The sequence below is a fragment of the Macrotis lagotis genome, chromosome 6 (assembly GCF_037893015.1).
Source record: "Macrotis lagotis isolate mMagLag1 chromosome 6, bilby.v1.9.chrom.fasta, whole genome shotgun sequence".
Lineage (NCBI taxonomy): Eukaryota > Metazoa > Chordata > Mammalia > Peramelemorphia > Peramelidae > Macrotis > Macrotis lagotis.
Window position 1 is genome coordinate 30,467,513 of NC_133663.1, and position 23,863 is coordinate 30,491,375.

General features: G+C 39.4%; 1 protein-coding gene across 1 annotated transcript in view; it reads left to right on the forward strand.

The window, feature by feature from the left end:
• SEC62 (SEC62 homolog, preprotein translocation factor) overlaps positions 1 to 21,485 on the forward strand; it is a 34,026-nt gene extending 12,541 nt beyond the window's left edge. The window contains exons 3-8 of the mRNA XM_074190898.1: positions 1,019 to 1,124; positions 4,953 to 5,157; positions 10,751 to 10,843; positions 11,424 to 11,484; positions 12,702 to 12,821; positions 18,982 to 21,485. Coding sequence (XP_074046999.1) covers positions 1,019 to 1,124; positions 4,953 to 5,157; positions 10,751 to 10,843; positions 11,424 to 11,484; positions 12,702 to 12,821; positions 18,982 to 19,457 — 1,061 coding nt within the window. The 3' untranslated portion in view covers positions 19,458 to 21,485. The remainder of the gene's footprint in view (positions 1 to 1,018; positions 1,125 to 4,952; positions 5,158 to 10,750; positions 10,844 to 11,423; positions 11,485 to 12,701; positions 12,822 to 18,981) is intronic.
• Positions 21,486 to 23,863: the final 2,378 nt, after the last annotated feature.

Here is a 23,863-nt window from a genome sequence, read left to right on the forward strand (position 1 = left end):
ACAAGTCCTTAAACTCTCTAAAAGCTTTATCCAGTGTAAAAGGAGGTGTCATCATACCTATCTCTAAAAGAGATGTTGTTAAAAAAAAAAATCAAACCAGATAATACAATCAATAAAGTTAAATTATTAAGACCTAGCAATATAAATGTTGATCACTTTGCGAGATAGCTTGGGGTTTATAGAATTCTTTTTTTAAGGACCATGCTTTAAAACCCCAAATCTCTCTGGCTCTCATTAATTGACCAACTACAGGTCCTAGTCCAAGCTTCTTTTGGTCATTCTTTGGACCTGATGACTCAGAGTGCATGTAAATAGCCATTGTTTCTATTTTGGCCAGAAATTCTGAGGGTCTGTCTTCCCCTCTAGATTGAATTTTTTTTTTTTGATTTGGTAAAAGAGGTTATGCTTTGTCTCATTTCTTCTTTCCTAACCTTAATCACTGAATAGGCATGTCTCAGACAAACTGAGCTAGGAAAGACCTTAGCTTAAAAAGGTCAAAGTTTCCCCCCCTGCATACAGGACCATCTTCAGTTGTCCTGATCCACATCTGGCTTCTGCACCCAGATGACTGTGAAGGAGAGGGTGCCCAGCATTCCCTCACTCAAATCCAGTTCATTTGCACATCATGACATCTTCCTGAAGTCATCATCCTCTTCCAGAACAAAGGACAACCAACAAGAAGCACCTTACACAGAGTCTTGATTATTGTAGGCACTTAAAAATACATGGACTTCATTAAATTAATACAATATTTTAATTCTCGCCCGTTTTTAAAATCATTAGAGAACTTATTTTCATCTATTGGTACTAAATTAGGGCATATAAAATATTTTTTTCTGATTAGAAAGTTCTGTAATTTGCTTTTGGAAGGTGAGATTGCCCATATGCTATGATAGATGTCTATTAATTGCACAACCAGAGGAATTTGAGTTAAAGAAGATTCTCATTCTGTAGTGTTTGGTTTTCTCCTAAATGTACATTAAAAGTCAGTAATACTTATTTTTTTTTTCCCTTTTAGCTTCAAAAGCAGTAGATTGCCTTTTGGATTCCAAATGGGCAAAGGCCAAGAAAGGAGAAGAAGCTTTGTTTACAACCCGAGAGTCTGTTGTTGACTATTGTAACAGGTATTGGTGAAATAGTGTTACAAGCCTTTAAGCAGAACAAAATTCAATATTTAACCGTAACAAAAAGAACCATGCTACAGATTTTACTATATTATTAATATAGATTAAATTGAAGGTTCATATTAAAGTAACAAAATGAGACTTCAATAATTGACAGTGATAGCATTTGCTCCTTGGCCAAGTACCTAAAATGTCCATATCGCCTGCTCCCGATACCATTTACTGGCCTGTCCCAACAGGACATCCAACCCACTGTGGATCTGAAACCACAGAATCATGTGTTCTTTCACCAGAAACTTTTTCCATCTCTAATTCTTGTTTTAGAATGTCATGATGATTTTCTATAGCATTGACTAATGCCAGGTTCTCTGTTTGAAAAAAATACAATTGCACATGGAAGTCAAGTTCCTGAAACACCAAGTAACTTGTCACTGACCAAAGGTCAGCATCATTATCCTTTTAATAATATCATTAATATAGATGGAAGAGTTTATGCTGATTCATATTGCTGGTCAGAGGGTTTAGGGGAGACCCCCTTCCCCCTCAGCAATATCTTTGGCTTTGGGGAAATCCAAGATATCTCATGGTTTTTTTTTTTTTAAAGTTCTTGGTCACACCTGGAATTCTTTCAACTGAGCAGTTTTTTGAATGTTGGATATAAGAACTTTGAATATACAAGTATGCAAGAAAAACAAAAAGACCTTCCTCATGACCTTACATTCTACTGAGGGAATATAGAATGTAAACAAGTTGATCAATCATTATTTGAGCCGAGAAAGAGCCTCCTGAACTTTTGTTCAGGAGCTTTTTACCTTTGAGAGAGAGAATGAGAATGAATGAATATGTATCCCAGGGCATTGGGGGGGGGGCAGGAGGGGGAGGCCATGCAAAGAAGCCAGAGTCAGCAAGCAGGCAAGTTCTGGAGAACAGCAGCCCTGTGGAGTGTATGAAGGCCAGAGATAGCCCGCAGGTCTGGGTAGGCTGGCCAAGCCCTGGGCCATTAGGAGCTGCTAAAGATTCTGGAGCAGGGTCAGAGCTAACATGGTCAGATGGTGCCAGATTTATCCTGTTATCTCTAGGTAGGCAAAGAAAGTATATTCTCTTTCTTATGGTTTTTTACTATTGAATTTTTTTTTTGCATGAATCAGATATTTTCCCATTCATCCCCCTCAAAAATAATTTCAAGTTGCTTCTACCTTAAAAGAAAGCTCTTGGGCAGCTAGGTGGCACAGTGAATAGAGCACTGGCCATGGAGTCAGGAGGACTTGAGTTCAAATACGACCTCAGACACTTAATTTCCTAGTTGTGTGACCTTGGGCAAGTCACTTAACCCTATTGCCTTAACAAAAAGGGAAAAAAAAGAAAGTTCTTCTGTTGTACATATTTGTGATAAAACTTGCATCAAAATCCCTTAAATTCTCAAATTGATTAAATTATTAGTCATTAAGAGTTTTGCCTATCATAGTCTATAATTCATTTCTATATTCTTCACTACAACACTTAAACATAGTTGTGTCATTATTGGTAATTATAGGTTGGGCATTTTGCGAGTAGGTATGTTTTGCCAACCGTATTCAACAGAGTTTTAAGAGATGATGCAATAAAAAGCCTTTAGCAAGTTGACATGAATTTAGCTTTTTGCCTTTGCATTATTCAGTACTTAAATCAAGCCAATTATCCCTTTCCCTTCCATATTTCAGGGATTGTGGTGCCCTCAGGATCTGGAAATTCCAAGTAAAATTTTTTGTCCCTCCCTTCCTACAGAGAAGTCATCTGAATTTTTCCTTTTTCTTTTATGTAGTACATTAGTGTAAAATTGGATTGAAGTTATGCAGTATTGTACACATATTTCTAAACTTTTTCTGTGACATCTGCTGACCTTTGTGGATTGTCTGTGACTTCCACAAAACTCCTTAAAAATTCCCCATTTAATTTCTTACGCCGATTCTCGATATATTGAAACCACAATGGGATGTGACTTGATGTGGAATAAGTAGCTGTAATAGAATGAGTTTTACATAAATGTGCAGTGAAAATAAGAAGTCCAAGAAAATAGTGATTTGGATTGGCAACATTTTTCTTGTTTCACTAACAGTTTGAATTGTTTGAAGTTCTTCAGTTGAAATGTAGCTCTCTGTAACTTCCACACATTGTGGGTTCAAGCAGAGCAAGTTGTCTTTCACATTCCAGCCCTTGATATCTTGAAGACAGCCACCAGGTTCCCCTTAAGTTTTCTCTAGGTTACACATTGGGTTTCTTTCCATAGCATGTGGCAGATCTCAAAGTCCTTCCTAATGGTCTGTGTCCAGAACTGAACACAGTTCAGCAGATAGGATCTGACAGAGGCACGGTATAGTACAGTTTCCACAACCCTATACCTGGCCTCTACACTTTTCCTAAGGTAGCTTTAGCTTTTTTTGGCAAGTCATATTATACTCCTGATTCTTACTGAACATACCAGGAAAAAATAGGCTTGAACTCCTGCCTTCTAAATCATGTATTTGTGAAGTTGATGGGGGGGGGGGGGGGGATACAAGGCATTGGGGTTAAGTGGCTTGCCCAAGGCCACACAGCTAGGTAATTATTAAGTGTCTGATGCTGGATTTGAACTCGGGTTCTCCAGTGATCTATCTACTACAGCACCTAGATACCTCTGAAGTTGATTTTTTTGAACCCATTTGTAAAAATTCACATTTAGCTCAATTTGAAATTCCTGTGTAATGTGTGACCTATCCTTCTTAGCTTTGATAATTTGATAAATATGCCAGTTGTCCCTTTATTCAAGTCATTGATAAAATATCACAAAGTCAAGCACAAATCCCTGGGAGACTCCATTAGATCGCTGCTTCTAGATTGACATAGAACATTAATGTCTAGTCCTTTGGATTCATCTGTTCAACTAGGTCTGAACTTGCCTGACCAAACACTGTTGTCTTAACATAAGAGGATGGATGTTGGTTTTTTCCCCTCCAAATTCTCTGTCTAAATTCTAAGTAAAATATATAGTAATCCCCTGGTGCCAGTCTGGTAACCAAGCCCAAAAAGAAATGATTGGTTTGGTTTGATTTGTTCTTGATAAATCACAGTGACTTGTGATCACTGCTTTCTTTTCTAAATGGCCAGTGATTGCCTCTTTTGTTAAGATGTCATTGAATTTCTCCAGGAATCAAAGTCAGGTTTATTGACCTAAGTTATTATATCCCATCCTCATTCCTTTTCTTAAAATTGTAATAGAATTTGCCTTCCATCATCCAGTCTACAAAGATTTGTGATATTGGCTCAGGAATCCCATTCTCCAACTCCTTCAGGGTCATTAGATGTAGTTTAGCTCAATTGAATGATTTGGATTATCAGGACCTGACTTTATCCCTGCATGTCCTGGGATTTAGCTTCCTATTAGCTCTCCTTCTTATATCCTTTACAGTCTAAAGATTGTCCTTTTTGGCAGAGGAAAAGAAGCATTTTACCTTCTTGGTCCCTCTACTGATCCTCAGGTACATGGTGTCAGTGCTTCCTCAATGTCCACATATATCCCCCCCACTTAAAGAGTGTTGAACCTGGACACACACTTGAGAGAAGTACCACTAACTAGTCGTGGTACTTTTGATGATCTAATTCTGGACACAAACTCCATCCTATGAGGATTACTCAAAACTATGTAGAATAAATATTTCTAAAGAAGGGTAGGCATCCTTAAGACACTTGGGAAGAATGGGTTGTTTGGGGACTAACTTCTGGACTCTATACTATATAAAATTAACCTTGTATTAATCAAGAGATTTCACATGTTTATAAATAATGTAATGACTTTTTTTGTTTATTTTAAAGGCTTTTAAAAAAGCAATTCTTTCACCGAGCATTAAAAGTAATGAAAGTGAAACTTGACAAAGACACAAAAAAAGAAAAAGAAAAAGGAAAAGTAGAAAGTGGGAAAGAGGAAGAAAAAAGAAGCAAGAAAGAAAATGTAAAAGATGAAAAGAGTAAGAAGGAGAGAGAGAAAAAAAAAGATGGAGAAAAGGAAGAGTCAAAAAAGGTGAGTCCTGCCAGGGGTGGCACAAGTCTGTCAGAACATTTAATTATTGATCATCAGATTTAGGATTTACCAGTTATGGAGACTTTAAGATTGTGAATTAACTCTTCATAGTGTCCATCTTAGACAATCTTCCCATTTTTTAACATACATTTTCTGTTGAGTGCCAGGTCATTTGCATTAAGTTGATTAGCGCTGTTGTTTTGTTTTGTTTTATTTCCTTTTTATTTATTTATTTATTTTTTAGGTTTTTGCAAGGCAAATGGGGTTAAGTGGCTTGCCCAAGGCCACACAGCTAGGTAATTATTAAGTGTCTGAGGCTGGATTTGAATTCAGGTACTTCTGACTCCAGGGCCAGTGCTCTATCCACTGCCACCACCTGGACACCCCTATTTATTTTTTAATGCCTCCCCCCAAAATAAAGACCCGCATGAATGATAAAGGAGAGAGAAAAAAAATAAAATTAAAAAAATAAATAGGGGCAGCTAGGTGGCGCAGTGGACAGAGCACTGGCCTTGGAGTCAGGAGTACCTGGGTTCAAATCCAACCTCAGACTTAATAATTACCTAGCTGTGTGGCCTTGGGCAAGCCACTTAACCCCATTGCCTTGAAAAAAAAATCTTTAAAAAAATAATAATAAATAAATGAATTAATAATAACAACAACAACAACAACAATAATAATAATAGGTATGGCCAGGTGGTACAGTGGACAGAGCACTAGCCCTGGTGCCAGGAGCACCCAAGCCCAAATCCGGCCCAGACACCCAACAATCACCCAGTTGTGTGACCCCAGGCAAGCCACCCTAACCCCATTGCCCTGCAAAAACCAAAAAAAAAAAAAAAGATCCAAAATAAAATTTTGTCTGTATCATCAGAGATAAACTGAACTGTTTGCTTAGGCTTTTCTTGGGAAGAATTCTTCCATTGACTGTAGCATTTAATGATCCATTTCCTCTATTATCATAGTATTCTTAAAAGAGAAAACACCAGTAGCTGGGGAAACTGAGAAATCCCTCCTCCATAAGGAGGCAGTGGATGTGAGTCTTAATGAAAACTAGGGATTCTTTGAGACAGCTGGGGCAAGAAAGCATTTCCAGGCTTGGAGGGGTACAATAGGACAGGACTGATTTGTGAAGAGTTTTATTTATTTTTTAATTATATAAATATAAATATTTAATTTGTTTTCCAATTATTTACAATGGTAGTTTCTGCCATTCATTTCTGCCAATCATTTTTTTTCTTTTGGCAAGGTTTTGAGCTTTACAATTTTTCTCCCTCCCCCCAAACAGAAGGCTTTACATTTACATCCATGATAAAAAGCATAGATCAAAATTGAATGCATTGTGAGAGAAGTAGATCCAAAAGGAAGAAAGAAAACAGTAGAGATAGCAAAATTACATGTTACATAAGACATCTTTTAAAAGTTAAAGATAATAAGCTTTGGACTTTATTTAAACTTCACAGTTCCTTCTCTGTATACAGGTATTCTCTATCACAGATCCCTTGAAATTGTCCCTGGTTATTTCACTGATGGGGTGAACGAGTCCATCAAGGTTAATCATCACCCCATGTTGTTATTAGGGTGAATAATGTTCTTCTGTTTCTGCTCATCTCACTCAGCAATCGATTCATGCCAGAATTTCCAGGGTTCTCTGAAATTTGGCTCTTCATGATTTCTTATAGCACAGTAGTGTTCCATCCCATACATACACCACAATTTGTTCAGTCATTTTTCAATTGATGGCCATCCCCTCAGTTTCCAATTCTTTGCCACTACACAAAGAACTGCTATAAATATTTCTGTACATGTAGGATTTTTTTTTACCCTTTTTCAAGATCTCTTAGGGATAAAGACCCAGAAGGGTATTACTGGATCAAAGGATGTGCACATTTTTATTGCCCTTTGGGCATAATTCCTAATTGCTTTCCAGAAAGGTTGGATCAGTTGTGAAGAGCTTTAAATACCGAGTGGAGAAGTTAAAATAATCTTAGAGGTAATAAGAGTGATACTACATGAAGATTAGAAAAGGGTGACAGGCATGACTAGAACTGACTTTTAGAAAAACCACTTTTTCTAGTGGTTTCTAAAGTGGTAGCAGCTTGTAGTTGGGAACACTATAAGGCAGAAAGATCAATGAAGAGGCTCTTGCAATAGTTGATGTGAGGGGATAAAGTTGAAATCTAGGACATCCAATCTGAAATGTGTTATATACTGCAGCTTATGAGGCAGACTAGGGTTTAGGTAGTGATCTGGGAATCATCTGCAGTGAGATAATCGAGTTGATAGGAACTGATAAGGTCACCAATGAGAAAATATAGAAAAAAAAGAGGGTCTAGAACAGAGCTGAAGTCTGTTGAACAGGTCATCCCTGCTGATAGGAGGGTGAAGTAGATGGAAATCTGCAAATGAGACTGAGAACGAGCAATCAGGAAAGACCGGGGAAAACCTGGAGAGAGCAATGTCCTGAAAACCCAGAGCAGAGAGATTACCCAGGAGGAGAGTGTGGTTAACAGTGTGGGAGGATGCAGAGATTATGAAAGAGAACTGAGAAAAGACCATTGATTGAGCAATTAAGAGAGAGTTGTTTCATCTGAGTAACAGATCAGATGCCAAAACACAGGAATCTTTAAGAAGAGAGGCAGCAAAAAAGCCCAGATACTCAGGATAGCTAGTTTTCCCTTCCACCCATTTTTCCAGAGCAGATTCCCAATCTCACTAATCAAAAAAACCAAGAGGTAAAATGATGCCCAGGGATACTGACTGATGGGCAAGCCTTCATTTTTCCAGATTCTAGACCTAAAAAATGATGGTAATAGATGAGTTTTTCAAGGAATTTGTCTGAAGTTGGGAATAGAAATAGAAAGCTATTACTAGTGGTGATGGTAGAATCTAGTATAAGTTGTTTATGGATGAGAGACATTGACATATTTGTGGGTAACATGGAAGGAAAAATAGAAGAGGAGAGGTTGAAAATTATAAAAGAGATCTAGTAAGAGAAGAATGAGATCAAGGGAACCTATAGCAGTTTTAGTCTAGGTGAGAACAGCTACCTTTTAAGAGACTAATAAAGGAGATAGTGGGGAATGATGTCCTGGGGCATGAAATGAAGAGGTGCTTGTGGCAAATTATCTCCATTTTCTCAGTAAAGATTGAGAGAGAGAAGAGAGACAAGACTGACTTAGGGAGAAATCATACCCCAGTCATTACCCCCAAGAGATATCCCTCCCAGAAATAAGGCAAAGTTCAGCCCTGTTTTCAAGTCCAAAGTTAAGAAGTAGACTAGAATAATGAACAGACAAGAAAGGAATCTCTCCATAAGAGATATGATGATAAGAAGCTCAAGACAAGAATGTCTCCAAAACATCCATAGCCAAATCTTTAAAAGAACATCATGGGTACAGATTCTACTAACATTCCTAGAAGAGAGTAAGCAAGAGTTAAAATTATAAAAACAAAATCAGAGTACTTGAGGAAAACATTGGAAGGGAAATGAGAGTGATAGAAAAAAGAAAAATGAACAGCTTGGCACAGGAGGTTTGTTGTCCAAGCAACAAACTCCCTGAAAATTAATATAGACCAAATAAAAGATAGTGACTTCACAAGTTATTTCAAAATAGTGATATAAAGTCAAAGACTTAAAAAAAATAGAAGAAAATATGAACTATCTCATAGCAAAAACAACAAACTTGGAAAATAGATTTAGGAGGTATAAATTTTAAGAGGCATAGGACCATCTAAACACCGTGACCAATGAAAAGGGCCTAGACATCCTATTTCAAGAAACCTTTAAAGATAACTCTAGAGGGCAAAAGGGAAACAGGAAAGATTCTACCAGTTACCTCCTGAAAGAAAAACAGAATGAACATTCCAGGAACATCCTAATAATCATAAACCAAATCCAGAGCTTCCAGGTCAAAGAAAAAATAGTTGTAGCAGCCAGAAAAAAAGCCTTCAAGTGGAATGGAAATTTGAGAGGGTGCACTTAAATGAAATGTGCTGAAATATTTTGCTGGGAAGAGTCCTGTGAACAGATACAGAGTGAAATAAGAAAAGGACCAGAACAATTTATACAGTGACAACGGTATGGTAAAGGAATTAATACACTAGCCTCATTAAGATATCTCATTATCAGCATAAATGACTAACCATGATTTCAAAGGACTGATTTAGAAGGAATGTGCTAACTACCTCCTGATTGGCAGGTGAGTGTACAGTGAGACAGTTGGGTTTTTTTTGACACAACCTATGTGGAAATTTGTTTGGGGGGATGGGAGGGGGATGTGGAAGATTCTTGCTACTTGACAAAAGTGAAATATTTGAAAAATAAAAGAAAGGTGATTTGGAGGAGTTGCTGAAATGTGGCTAGAGAATCAAGGAGGAATAGCTGAATTGGTTCACTGCTATGAGGGCTATTTGAAAATAGATTTATATAAATTTATAGTGGATCAGGTTAGGGGAGCTGAAGCACATGAGGTAAAAAGGAGGCAGATGCAAGGAGTGTAATTCATTTGGCAAGGCATTGGTGGTGGTAAGACAGGGAAACCAGGACTTGTGCCTAGCAGATCTACTGGAAGAGGCCTGAGAGAACAAAGAAGGGGTTAATTAGAGGGTTAAGAATTGGTTAAACAGGGGTAGCTAGGTGGCGTAGTGGATAGAACATTGGCCTTGGAGTCAGGAGTACCTGGGTTCAAATCCGGTCTCAGACACTTAATAATTACCTAGGTGTGTGGCCTTGGGCAAGCCACTTAACCCCGTTTGCCTTGAAAAACCTAACAAGAAAAAGAAAAAGAAAAAAAAAGAATTGGTTAAACAGCAATTAGACATAGGGAGCAATGGGAAGATAAAAACTTATGCTTGACTGAAGGAATTTTCAGGTTCTTGAACATGGCAGTTTCATTACAAACTAGCTCTGGACCTTTGGACAAATCATTTAACTTCCAGACCTCTGTTTCTTCCTCTTATTGAGTAAGGTTTTGAGTTAAATAATTTCTAAGGTTATTTTCAGCTACACCATTCTGTGACTTAACACCTGCCCTTCTCAGGAGGCAAGAAACAGTGTTGAGGAGATCTAAGTGAGAATCCTGGCCTTGACCTGTACTTGGTGTGGCAGGCTCTTTGAACTTGTTTTCTTCTCTGGAAGAAGGTGCTAATACTTATATAACCACTGGTTCAGAGCTATGAGGATTAAACGAGGTCAAACATGTGAAAAAGTTCATAACACCAAACTAGACAAATGAATTTATTTCTGGGCATCTCAGCAATCATTTTATTGTCTTTTGAATCACAGCAGCTTGTGAGGTGTGTGGGTATTGTGTTGTTTTTTAAGCATATTGCAGCTTGGAAGTGTCCAGTGAGAGATATTTTGAATGTCAAAGGTGGGGTTTTTTTGGTGATTTTTGTTTGCTTTATTTCATTTTTCAGAGAATTATCTAGTCCTTAACATAATAGAAAAGATATTAGCCTACATTGCTTTGAAAATTAATTTGTGTGATGAATGTTTTGATTTTCATTTGCAGTGAAATTATACATTTTTAATGATTTTTTTCATCCTATTTAACTATGTGTGTGTCTGTATCTGTGTACCTTTTTGTAGGAGGAAACGCCAGGAACACCTAAAAAGAAAGAAACCAAAAAAAAATTTAAACTTGAACCACATGAAGACCAAGTGTTCCTGGATGGAAATGAGGTTAGTGTATCCAGCCTAGATATAGCAGCTGTAATTACCAGTAGAAATTATGGGATGGGAAAGAAGCGATTAGAAATATGATAATCTTCTTTAGATGGTCAGTCATATATCTGAACCACTCAGTCTGACACTCAGGTTAGGCAGATTATTTAAAATCTAAAACTATCCAGTGTAATTTACTTACTGTTAGGAAAAATTGCTACTAAGTTAATCATTTACTTTCAGGGTAGATTTTTATATTCTACAAATATATGTGATATTCTGATAACCTTCTCTTGTGAGTCTTGACATTGTAGTAAAACATTTAGAATAGTTATTTGGGTTATTGTAAACTCCTTCACTGTTGCTTCTGTTGAATAGGCTATTACCAAACAAGGTACTCCAATTTCAAGCAAAATATCTTGCTTTTTCAGCTAGAGCTCAATTAATACATTGTTTCAAGTATTTAATTATATGTGGATCCTTGCTTTGAATTCAAAAGTGATACAATTTTGCTAACAAACATCACATCTAAATTAAAATGACAAATAATCTAACTTTCTCTTGTTATGTGGAAACATTTAATTGTTTCTTATTCCAGGTGTATGTGTGGATCTATGACCCTGTCCACTTTAAAACATTTGCCATGGGACTAATTCTTGGTAAGTGAATAAATAACTTCAAGTATAGCCTTAAGGAAATGGAAAGAAATAGCTGGAATAATCAGATCTTCCTTATGGATTTCTTAAGAAATTTATCTAAAGATGAGCCATTGAAAATTATGCTAACAGACTTAAGAGTGTCTGGATCCCTTTTCAGGATTTAAACATGGGTGAAGAAGAGTGTTTTTCTTAAATTTTGAAATAATAAATAAATTTTAAGTCTTTTCACTCTCTTAAGTTATTAATGACCAAAGATCTACTCTGCCATGGGGCATCTGTTCTCCTCAGATCCACAAGGATGATATTCCAGAAGGAAGAGAAGAAATTACTGAGGCTATTCTACAATGATTAATTGCCTCTCTCTGCCATTTCACTTTTAACTCCTTTCTTGTTTTTCTTCTCTCTCTGTCTCTCTCTCTCTCTCTCTCACACACACACACACACACACACACACACACACACACACACATATTATGATCAAGTAGGATGTATTCCAGGAATGCAGGGTTGGTTCAATATTAGGAAAACTGTTAGTATACTCAATTACATCAACAACAAACCTATCAGAAATCATATGATTGGGGCTGCTAGGTGGCATAGTGGATAAAGCACCAGCTTTGGAGTCAGGAGTACCTGGGTTCAAATCTGGTCTCAGACACTTAATAATTACCTAGCTGTGTGGCCTTGGGCCAGCCACTTAACCCCATTGCCTTGCAAAAAACTAAAAAAAAAAATCATTTCTATTGAGGAGGATATTTCTGAGATTAGAAATGTTGATTTTGTTTCAAGTTCACCCATAGTTATTACTGTGATTTTTGAGAAAATCCCTAGATGGTGTATAAATTGCCAAATCTGGGTTTGGTTTGCTTAAACATCATATAAAGTGTATTTTTTGTCCCTTTTAGAAAGAAACAAGAGCAGTGACCCATATTACATTAGGTAGAGCTTGAAGATGTCAAAAACTAATGACTGAATTTTATCTGCTACTTCATTTTCCAAACCAGAACTTAACTTTCTATTCTAAGGACTATGTACATTTTAATTGATTTAATAGCACAGAGTTTTATCTTAAGTTTATCAGTAGAATATGAAATCGTTTTAAAGCTTCTTCCCCCACCGCCAATAGAATCATAACTTTTATTTGTGAAGTCGTGATTAGTAAAATTCAATTTGAGGCCAGAAGTCATGTTAAGTGTCTTGATGTTTTTGTATTCCAGTGATTGCAGTAATAGCAGCAACACTTTTCCCTCTGTGGCCAGCGGAGATGCGAGTAGGGGTTTATTACCTCAGTGTTGGAGCGGGCTGTTTTGTAGCCAGCATCCTTCTGCTTGCCATTGGTGAGTATTGTCTCCAGTAGAAATGACTGCCACAAGGTGGGTATTCCAACAGTTCAGGCTAAAATCCAAGACCTTATTCTGCTTGGAAGACAGTAATTCTGGGCAGTGATATAGTAATATTGGAGGAAAGGGATCTAGAAATGAACCAACATTGATTTTACTCTTCAATGTGATCAGATCCAAAATTGAGTACTCCTCTCCAAGCCTCCCCTCCCCCAAGCAAGCACATTCTTTTTAAAAACCATTTATGTGTGCTTGACTGAATTTGGACAAATATGAAAAACCCTGCTTTAACCTAGTTTTTTTTTTTGGCTGCTTCCTAAAAGATCATATATTTGAAGGTAGATAGGCACTATAGTAGTCATTTCATCCAACACTCATTTTACAAAAGAGATCATTGAAACTCATACTAGTGCCAGCTCACATGGGAGGTAATTGCAGAGCCTGCTGCCTCTGGCTCCAGCAGTCTTGCCATCATTCCAGGGCCTGGCACAGAGGAGACCTTTAGTAAGTGCTTATTGAATGAGGTGAGGAGAATACAATATATAAATAGAGGTCCATTTGGGAAAGGAGAGCAGTCAAGGAAGGGAGGCTTCATGGAGGATGTGGCACCAAAGTGATTCTTTAAAGAAAAGGAGGATTCTAAGAGGCAGAATAAGGAAATGCCTTCTAGATGTGGGGAGAGGACAGGTTCTCAAATACAGCAATGGAACATTGAGTTTAAAGTCATTTTGACTGGATTAGACTAGATGCATAGTTGCAATGTGAAAAATAAGTCAGGTAGGTTGTATTCAAATTAAACAAAGCCATAAACTTTAGGGTGATGAGTTTGTGGTACAGTCTGTTCAGACTTTGCCTTAAGGAAATATGTTTGGAGGACAAATTGAATGGTTAGAGGCTGTACACAGGAAGACTTTGAAGAGGTGTTATACTGGTGAATGGGGATAAGAGCCTAAATAAGGGTAGTGGTAGCATGAATAGAGACGAGGAGTGAACTTGAGCTGTTTCACTTTTAGAACCAGCAGGACTTAGCCATGTGGGAGACTGGGTAGTACCTACTACAGAATTGGGGAAGCTCAGAAGAGGGCCACGTTGGAGACATGGGAATGGGGAAAAGAAGGGATTAAGGACGGTGTTAGAGACAGGAGAAGAGGTATGAAGTTCTGTGAAGTCTGCGAGAGCCTCCCAGAGGAGGAAGGAGTAGCCGCAGTGGACACTGCCAAGTGACTGAGGAGAGTCTGTCAGAGCTAGTGGTTAAGAGTTGGGTGGCAGCTTGGGACAGAGCCCTTTTAGGTGGCTGAAGAACCTTGATTGCAAGCAGTCAAGAAGTGTATGAGGGGGCATCAGAGGCAAGAAGCTGGGAAGGGGCAAGAAAAAAGGATGATTTGGGCCTCACCCAGACTTTCTTAAAGAACAGAGGAGATTTAGGTATGTTTGAGACTGTGGGGAAGGAGCCAGTATTATGGAGGAGGTGGACGAGAAGACAGGAGGGCGAAAAGTGCTGCTTCTTCCTTAGAAACTGGTACAAGTGAGAAGATGAGTGGAGATGGTCCTGGGTTCTGAAGGCGGGGGGGGGGGGGGTGATGAGGGAGTTTAGGGCTGATGGGTTAGAGTTTTCTCTGTAAAATAGTCAAGTTCACCTACTACCGAAGCATAGAGGGTCCTAGTCACAGGGAAGGGGATGGGGATTGCCTGTACAGGGAGCAATGCCTAGAGCCCAGTGGAGATGCCAGCCTATGGGTTTGTAGGAGACCTAGGGACCATGGTCTCCTGTCTTCCCCCAGCAACATTCAGAAGCACAGGACCATGGGCCTGGGAGTCTGAGCTGGGATACTGGGCTGGACAAGGAGCTAGAGAGAAGGGTAAGGGGGAGGACCTAGAGGTCATACAGCTGTGATGTCAGACCAGACTTGGCTCCAAATCACTCGACTTCTTGTCTTTTCATTTTGCATTGCTTTTGTTTGTTGTTAGATTCTTTTTTTCACTGGTGAAATGTAAGGATTTTGTTCAGGTTGCTCGGGTGGGTACTGTTCTAGGAGCATTTGTTGCCACTGAAACAGTTATGTAAAATTTTCAGAAACTAAAAATCTTTTAGATTTTTTTTCCCTTCTTTTTTCCTTCTATTTACCCCCCAGAACTGTCATCTGTTTGCATTGTTTGGGGGAATGACATGATTTGAATTGTGTGGCCGTCTTACACATTCTTCATTTGGGACTCTCTTACTGCTCAGCCCAGTCACACTGTGCTGATGCTAGGAAATAAGAGATGGCATGCATGTATGTGGGCCCTGCCTCACTGAGTTTACATTTTGATGAAGAAGAAATGACCTAAAGACATAAGTCCAATGAGAGATGTACAAGCAAAGTTGTGCAAGAGTCCATCAGAGTAGGCCTTAATACTGAATAAGCTGGTGAACCTGAGGGAAGGACATTACCAGGAGAGAGTTCCTTAGTAAAGAGCAAATATTCCATTTAGTAAAGGCCTCCCATGTATCGAGAGTGGTGTCAAACTGTGGAGGGCTTTGATAACTCAGAGCCACTGAGGGGCTGGGTGTTAGGGGGTAAAGAATGACATTCTATTAACACGAAATATCTCTGTGCAAAGGAGCGGGATTAACGAAAAACAATAGACCCTGCCCTCAAGGCAGTCTCCTAGGAGGTAGAATGTCATAGGGAGAAAAGAACTCCATTCATCAGGGAGTGAATGGAGACAATTTTTCATGGGGCAGATGGCACCTTAGGTGGAATCTCAAAAGAAGAGGAAGATATAGGAAAGCAGTTAGAAAATGGGAGTGAGGGGCGGCTAGGTGGTGCAGTGGACAGAGCACTGGCCCTGGAGTCAGGAGTACCTGGGTTCAAATCCGGCCTCAGACACTTAATAATGACCTACCTATGTGGCCTTGGGCAAGCCACTTAACCCTATTGCCTTGCAAAAAAAATGGGAGCATGTTCTAGTGCAGCAATTCATTGTATTGGAAGCAGCCTGGAGCCAAGTGGCTAAGGCCTCCAGTCCCAAGGCCATCCAGTTGAGAGGTCAGGCTGGACATTTTCCCCAGTCCAGTTTGGCAGGTGGTTTCACTGCAGGCCGAGTGGGAAGAGGTCTAAATTGTGATAAGGCAGCAAAAAGAAGCTTTCTTGCTGGAGTTGTGGGTAGATGGAGGCAAGAAAGGGTGTTAGCCCTAATCACCAGGAGCTTCTGGGTCCAGGGAACTTAATTAGATTTAGAATAGAATACATTGGTTGGAGTCCTTATACATAGTTTTTAATTATTATTATTTGCTATTCTTCTTTATGAACACATCGTAGTAGAGTATGTACCTTGTCTGAAGGTCTGAGGAAACAAGTCCTTGATTCAGGTTTCCTGGAGATAGTGGGGATGATCAAAAAAGAGGGAGCACAGTCCTGATGATTTGTTGAACAGAAGATTAGACTTTGGCCCGGATGAAGCTTGAAGCGATTAATGCTGAGTATTGAACTTAGAGGAATTGAGAGGGGAAGGTTCTTCACAGTGCAAGTTCACTACTGGTTTACAAAGCATGGTCTAGGGGCAGGTTTTTCCCATTTTGAGTGATGGTGTTTAACTCTGAATTGGTTGTTGGGGTGGGGGAAAAAAAGGAAGCATTCCCTGCTTAAAGATGTAAAGCCTCAGAATAGGGCAGAGGTCTACTCCCCAAAGGGGTTTGTGTCCTGAAGGGCATCATCTCGCTCAGAGTTTAAAGAGAAGTGAGTTCTGACCTGGAGCATTATACAGTTTTCCACAATGAGACCCATTTTTTGACAATCCTCTTGATTCCAGCTCTTTCTTCTCCCAAATCTTGTTCATTTGCCTCAGAAGAATGTCTCATCTTCTCTGCCTACCTCCCCACCTGTCCCCACCCTATTTATGACTACAGAGCAGAAGAAAAATTCTAGGGAGACAGCATTACTGAGGAAAGGAAGGCTAACTTTTGTAAAATAAAGCATCATCAAGGACCAGGGTCACAGCTTCCGCATCCTTGAACATGCCCAGAAGTCCCTTCAGACTTCCCCACAGCACACTCCATCTATTTCCTCATCTTTTAAGCCTGCTCTTCCTTACATAACAGAATTCAAATAAATAAAAGTGATGCTGATTTTGTTTTAATTATTATTTCAATAATACTTTATTACTTAATAGTATTATCTTTGTAAGTGCCATTTCTCAACTGCCTTATGAATTAAAGAGGCCTTTGTGGGATAGCTTGAACAACTAGATTTATCATTTTTACTGTGGCAAAAGATATTCCAAAGAGCTCCTAAGCCTGGAAATCACAACTTATTTAGAAAGCTGAGGACTCGACTGGGACCCCTTCTAGAAAACAGGGAACACGTCCTGCTAGTGCATTGAGTTTATTCCATAAGGGTCAAAATTAAGGTGTTTTTATAATATTTATATTGTGAATGTTACCATTTCAAATAATAAGAGTGGTAAGATAGCTACCACTTTTATAGTGTTCTTTAGTTTTCTAAGATGGGGGAGCAGTTTCAGTGGAGAAACATTGGATTAGAATGAGTTTTCTTCATAACCTTCCCTATTTTAAAGTGGGTATTCGGATATCACCTAGGTAAAATTTTATAAAGTATACCTACCAAGGGACAACCAATACCTGAGGATTTAAGAAAGCGGAGATAAGATGGGAACATTGACTTGCATGGATTCTAAAGATTTGATTAGTTAAATTGGAGTCAGGCTGATAGATAAAAAAAGAGGTAGGTAGAAGCAAGGAGTGATTTTCAGTTTCATTCAGATCACTGAAATTATTCTAGAATTGTGTTCATGGTATCGCTGAGGAATAGTTCAAGCAGGAGAAGAGCAGAGTGTGCAGCTTTTAGAAATTCCCTCCTTCTAAAAGCCATTGATGGGATCTCTTGTCAAAAAAGATTTAGTACGCAGTTGGCCTCTCCCCTCTTATGAATAGTGTACAAGGACTCAAAAAATGAAGCTGTGCTTCTGAGCAGCCTAGGCATGCTTCACCCACTTGTAAAGTGGAGTCATCTAGACTACTCCCTCTGTTTAAAGGTAAGCCTGTAAAGGAGCTTTTTCAGGGTTTTATGTGGTAGTAATAGTTTCCTATAAAACTAGCCTGACGTAATCAGGTAGTCTTAGAACATTCACCTACTTATTTTGGCTCTTGATAAATGTGCTATGCAGACCCAGGAAATGATGAAGGGACATTTTATTTAAAAACACCTATTCAGAGAAGGACACTGGGTCTGCCAAACCTCTGTTAATAAGACTTAAACTAGGTAGGAGCTCCCAGAGAAAATGAAGGGGAGAAGGCCTGGGAATACCAGAGCGTCAGCTATCCAAGGGCTGGGTCAGTTAAACTTGGCAAAGCTTTTTCATCAGAACCTTTCAACCATAGCCCAAGAAAAAGACCTGCTTAGTGAGTCCTGGGGAGTTGAAAAACTCTGCATCAAGGGTCTTTGACGTAGGAAGAGTGTGTGAAAGAGAGGGAAAGTCGGGGGGGGGGGAGAAGGGGCTTTTCTGTGGAAGGCCAGATCAGTGGAAAGTGGAGAGAAACCCTGGCTCTGAGACCAACCTCCCTCTACTAAGAAAGTTAATAATAGTCTGTGTTTTTTACCTCAGAGAGGAGTCATAAAGGATCTGTTTTAGAAACCATAAAGTGCAGAATAAGGGTGGAGTACTGAAAATTGAATGTGGTGAATTGAAAATCACCCAAGGGATTTGACTTGTCTTTCTTGAGTATTCTCATTTTGCCTTTGGTCAATGAACTTACATATAAAAAAATTTAGAAAGGTAAAATGTGTATATCAGGACCTCACACCAGGAAAGTTTTGTTTTAATGATAATGTTCAGGGGCATCTTTACCTAGAAATATAAGTAACTTGACATAGGGATGTGAGAATAAAGAACAGTGCACCTTTTTTAAAAGATTATACCTTGAATTATCCACTTGTTCCATTAATTTCAAGCATCTCATTGTTACCGTCCTCAAATTCCTCATTGTCCCCCAAGAGCAGCAGCTGTTCTGCAGATGACATTTGGCCCTCGAGAGGGGCCATGGGGGTCCTCAGGAGGCTTGTTGGGGGAGGGGCCCTCCAAGATTTGTTTAACATTAAACTTGGGTGACAGTATGAGTGCTTGAGATATTAAACTTGAAGGATTTTTCTCCTCACAGCTCGCTGCATACTGTTCCTTATAATTTGGCTCATTACTGGAGGTAGACACCATTTCTGGTTCCTACCGAATCTGACTGCCGACGTGGGCTTCATTGACTCCTTCAGGCCTCTCTACACCCACGAGTACAAAGGACCAAAAGCAGACTTAAAGAAAGAGGAGAAATCTGAGGCCAAAAAACAACAGAAATCTGACAGTGAGGAAAAATCAGACAGTGAGAAAAAGGAAGATGAGGATGGGAAAACAGGAACTCTGGGAACTAATGGAACCGAGGGCTCAGGTGGAGAGCGCCATTCGGACACAGACAGTGACAGACGGGAGGACGACCGATCCCAGCACAGTAGTGGAAATGGAAATGATTTTGAAATGATAACAAAAGAGGAACTTGAACAGCAAACAGATGGAGATTGTGAAGAGGAGGAGGAAGACGAGGGAGACGAAGAAGAAACGACTAGACTTTCATCTGAAAAATCATAAACGTTCTCAGTTTGGGGACTGAGTGTGTGCAAGTGGTTGGATTTTCTCTGTTGGCTGATCACCAAAACCATACGCATAGTCTTTGGAGTAGTCTGTCAATCAGTTTGCTGCGATCTAGTGGACATCCAGGCAATTCTGTTCAGTTTTTATTTTATAGACTACTAACTTTTTTTTTGGTACAATCTTAAGTCACTAATACATATATTTAACAATTTTATCCATTTAACAACTATTTTGGCAGTAAGTAGCCTTTATTCTTTTTGATAGTTGTCAAAGATGTAGTTTCCTCAGTGACATTCAGAATGATGGCATTTTTGATGCTGTAGAGAGTTTCTTACTGTTCAACATGGCAGAAGAGTTGAAAGTGAAAGACCAAAATTTCAGGTGACATACAGTTAGGTAGCTATTTATGAATTACTTTAGGATGAAATGAACACATGACTCATGACTCTTGAAACTTAAGCTGTTTTTCTTAATTTTCATAAAATTGTACCAGAAAATTTCCTTAGGATTCAGAGTTAGGAGTTTATTTGCTTAAGATAAGCCAGTCAGTAATGATGCATCATGATTTGTTTAGCTTCCAATTCTGTCCTTTTAGCTACCAGCTTAGGAAATCCAAACTTGTTTGTACATTGGGTTCAGAAGGAAATGGTTTTCTCCAGTCTAGGAAAGGGAGCAGCACAGGTTGGGAAAACAGTGGCTGTTCTTTCCCTTCCCATCCATTTCCCCCCATCATAATATGAGAAAACATTCTGTACATAATTTACAAATAAAACAAACCTTTTATTTTAATTGTTACTTCTTATTTAGACATTTTCTCAGCACTTCAATTTGTACAAAATTAAGACCATTTAAAAGTATGTTTTTAGAGTAATGCCAGCCCTCATACCCCACAGAACATGTGTGTGTTGTGTATATATGTGTGTGTGGGTGTGGGTGTGTGGGTCTGTGTGGCGCATCCGTCTCTCCACAGCAGCTGCAGCTTGGTGCCAACATTCCATGTGTTTGAGCAGACCTAGAGCAGCTGTTTTGCACGCTTTTGTGTTCATTGGTTTATCTTACATTCAAAAACTGGAGTACTGTATTATCCAATTGGGAGGCACTGCTGTGAAGGACAATTTATTGTTTGAAAGTACCGATTAAAATAAAGAACATAAAAATGACCGTGTAACAGTCAGTGGGCTCTAATTGATTGCTATTTTTGGAGCAGTTTGAATTTTGATTTCAGCTTGTGTCTCACATCCTTATTTACTGTGCTTTGGATAATATATTGTGTTTAGTTATATAAACGTTTTAAGAGACTTGACATCATTCCTCTGAAGTTGAAATAATGAAAACAGGTTTGATTCTTCCCCAAGCCGCTGTGAGAAGTTATACTTAGTACTGCTTCGCAATTGGAATCATTTATTTGCAAACCTTTATTTTTATTCTTTTGTTACCTTCTATTCAAGTATTATAACTGAAGGTGTTAATGTTTTCCTGATTGTGCAAATATACGTTTTCGTGTACGTTAGTAAACATTTCACATGTGGTCTGATTGCTTCATCTTAATATTCCTTGTCTGCGAGCAGAAACATGGCTCCGATCTATCTACTGCATCTCTGTGGATGCTGCCATCGGTTATTTTAAGACTATTCCCCTGGCAGACGGTGATTGATTTCCATGGCTGAGTGTTTTTCTCACCGCTGACTTTGGTGCAGCTCCGTTTCTCGCTGCTTTGGTTCGGTACAATGTCAGCTGCCCAGGCTTCTCTCTTTCCCAAATTGGCCACAACTCTGATAATTGCTCTCAAACACAAGCAGCAATTCTGTCTTGCTTCCAAAAATTCCCAGATTAATCATTAGTATTAAGAATTAGGTAACATTCTACATTGCACCTCAGATTTTTGTCTAGTCCTGGGGTCAGCACTAACACCGGTAATTTGTATTTGGACATAAAAATTATACTAACATGATGCTATTTCTCAGAAATTAGAAACTGTTAGGTAATCCTTATCACTAATAAATACACAGGCACTTCAAACCGTAACTTTGTCCTGTATCTGTTTGTAATATCTGGGATGTGTCTAGCTAATATCTGGGTCCACAAATATTTGCTGACCATGGAAAAACAGTCTTTGAAGATCTAACCACAAAAAAATTATCTTAGGGGCTACAGCCCAGGTTCTCTATTTCTGTTCAAAGATAATATTTTTTAGAGGAATATGTGAAAATTAAAAGGCTGTCAATATTACAGCCTGCTGAAGGATAGGTGACTATCCTTAGGGGCCAAAAATAAATAGCTCTCTTATGAAAGATTGCTCCCCTTAGTCTCTTCATCTTGAAAGTTGGAAGCCCTAAATAGAAAAACAAGTAGACAGAGAATTTGAGTTTCTTCTGGAATGGGCGCCAGTGAAGTGTCTAGTTTTGAGCTTTGAGCCAAGGGAAGATCCAGGTAGTTAAAACACTCAACAATTAGGAATAAGCTTATTGTGCAAATAATTCTAAAATCTATGTATTTAATATACTGGGGGTTTTTCCTTTCCCTCCCACTGATTTTGACTTGATTTCCAAACAATGCCTGTCTCTGGACAACTTTAGTAATTGGAATAATTTATATTTAGCATACTACTCAGACAATTACTATATTAAAATTTCTTCATTGCAATAAAATTAAGCAGTGGTGATGGGTTTGAGTGGTTTTATTTTTCTCTTATAATCATCTAAGTAATGACTGCATCAACTTTTACTGATGACTTTATTTTCAACAAAAATTCTTACATTTTGTAAATCTCATTTCCCTTTGCAAATTGTGCTTGAAATAGGAAGTATTAGGAATAGAAAAACTGAAGAATTCCTACAAAGCAAACATTAGGTACAGCGATCTGGGAGGATAGAGTTCAATACCAAATGATGAGTATTTCTCCTGCACCAGTGAATCAGCTCTATTTTTAATCGTTCTCAGTCAGCTGCAGTCTCTTGCTCTTCAGGGTCAGAAAGGGGACTTTGGTGGGAGTGAAGCTTCCCCCAAGGAACATTTCCCTGTATGGCATCTGATCCTCACTCAGCCACATGTGCTGATTGATTGATAGTGCGACTGGGAGGCCCCACCTGGCATGTTGCAGGGCAGGGGGCAAGCGACTCTCCAGGGGCAGCCTGGACCCTGAGTGCTCCAGATTGGGCAGGAACATTGATGGTCCTACAGGGCTCCTTTAGTTCCACTTGAGGGCAACCTGTGACTCAGCCAGAAAAGCTTTAGAACCTAAATGCTGGCTCTCCTTTAACCAAAGGGGAGCTCTACCTAGCTTGGCACTGCCTCTCATCCTGACAGGCTATGGGCTATCTTCCGGGCAGCAAGTTGAATCTGGAGATGGCATGGGGAAGCTGGCTGACTCCGAAGGGCCCTCTGGGATGAGTCCATCAAAGACGAGCTCCATGAGAAAAATCAAACACACATCCAAATATAAGTATAGAAACCCCCAAATCAGATAAAATGTGTGATGGGCCTGGGGAAGGTGGACCTGCTCTGGAGGATTTTCACATCTAACAGTACAAAGGAGCTCTGTCATTACCAGGGAGGGGCATTTAGGGTCAGGGTGCTATCAAGAAAGACTTGGTGTCAAAAAATTGTCCTTAAAACGTCAAATTTTAACTTCATAGGTCCCATGTGTGGACTTTCAGCTTTTATTGAGATCAATTGTACCAGACATGAAACAATATTCTCTCTAAAAATGTCTGCTGACAGTCTTCATCTTCTGCCTCTTAACTCCCCAATAAAAGGCAGACATTATTGATGTAGCCTCATCCTAAATTTTTGGTGGACATTTTCCAGGTCTCAAGCAGAGGGCTATTGTCCAGGTAGTCATTTCAGCTTTTACATCACCAAACACTGATTTCAAGCCAGGATCTTACTTATGGACAGGTCTCATTTTTAGGGGCTTTTTCCTAATTGTATCTGCAATTTCCACCTACTTACTGCTCTTACTTCTCTGGGGTCCAAGCTAGAGGGCTGCTATTAATCCCCAATGCTTGTAGAGGAAGCTATGATGTCAGCATTGCAGGGATTGTCCCCTGGGTGAGGACACCGGCTCTGCTCGTGAGGGGCCCGTGGCCCACTCAGGATCGGTCTACCTGATTCCAAGTCTGGCAGTTCCCCTTCCCATATGGCAGCCCTTGACATAGTTAAAGACATTCACACCCCAAGACCTTTCACCACCTTGGTCACCCTTTATAGCCATCTTTGTTCTGGCTCCTGAGCCTCCTGCAATCCGCCCTCAAGTTACTGACAGAAGAGAAGATCTGGAGAAAACTGATGGCTTGTCCGCAACCACCTCGGAGGCGCAGCCTTGCCTTTCCCAGAATGGGGATCCTGGGAAGGGCCATCATTACCTCTTCACCCTCGACGACCCAGTAGGCTGAGCTCCATCT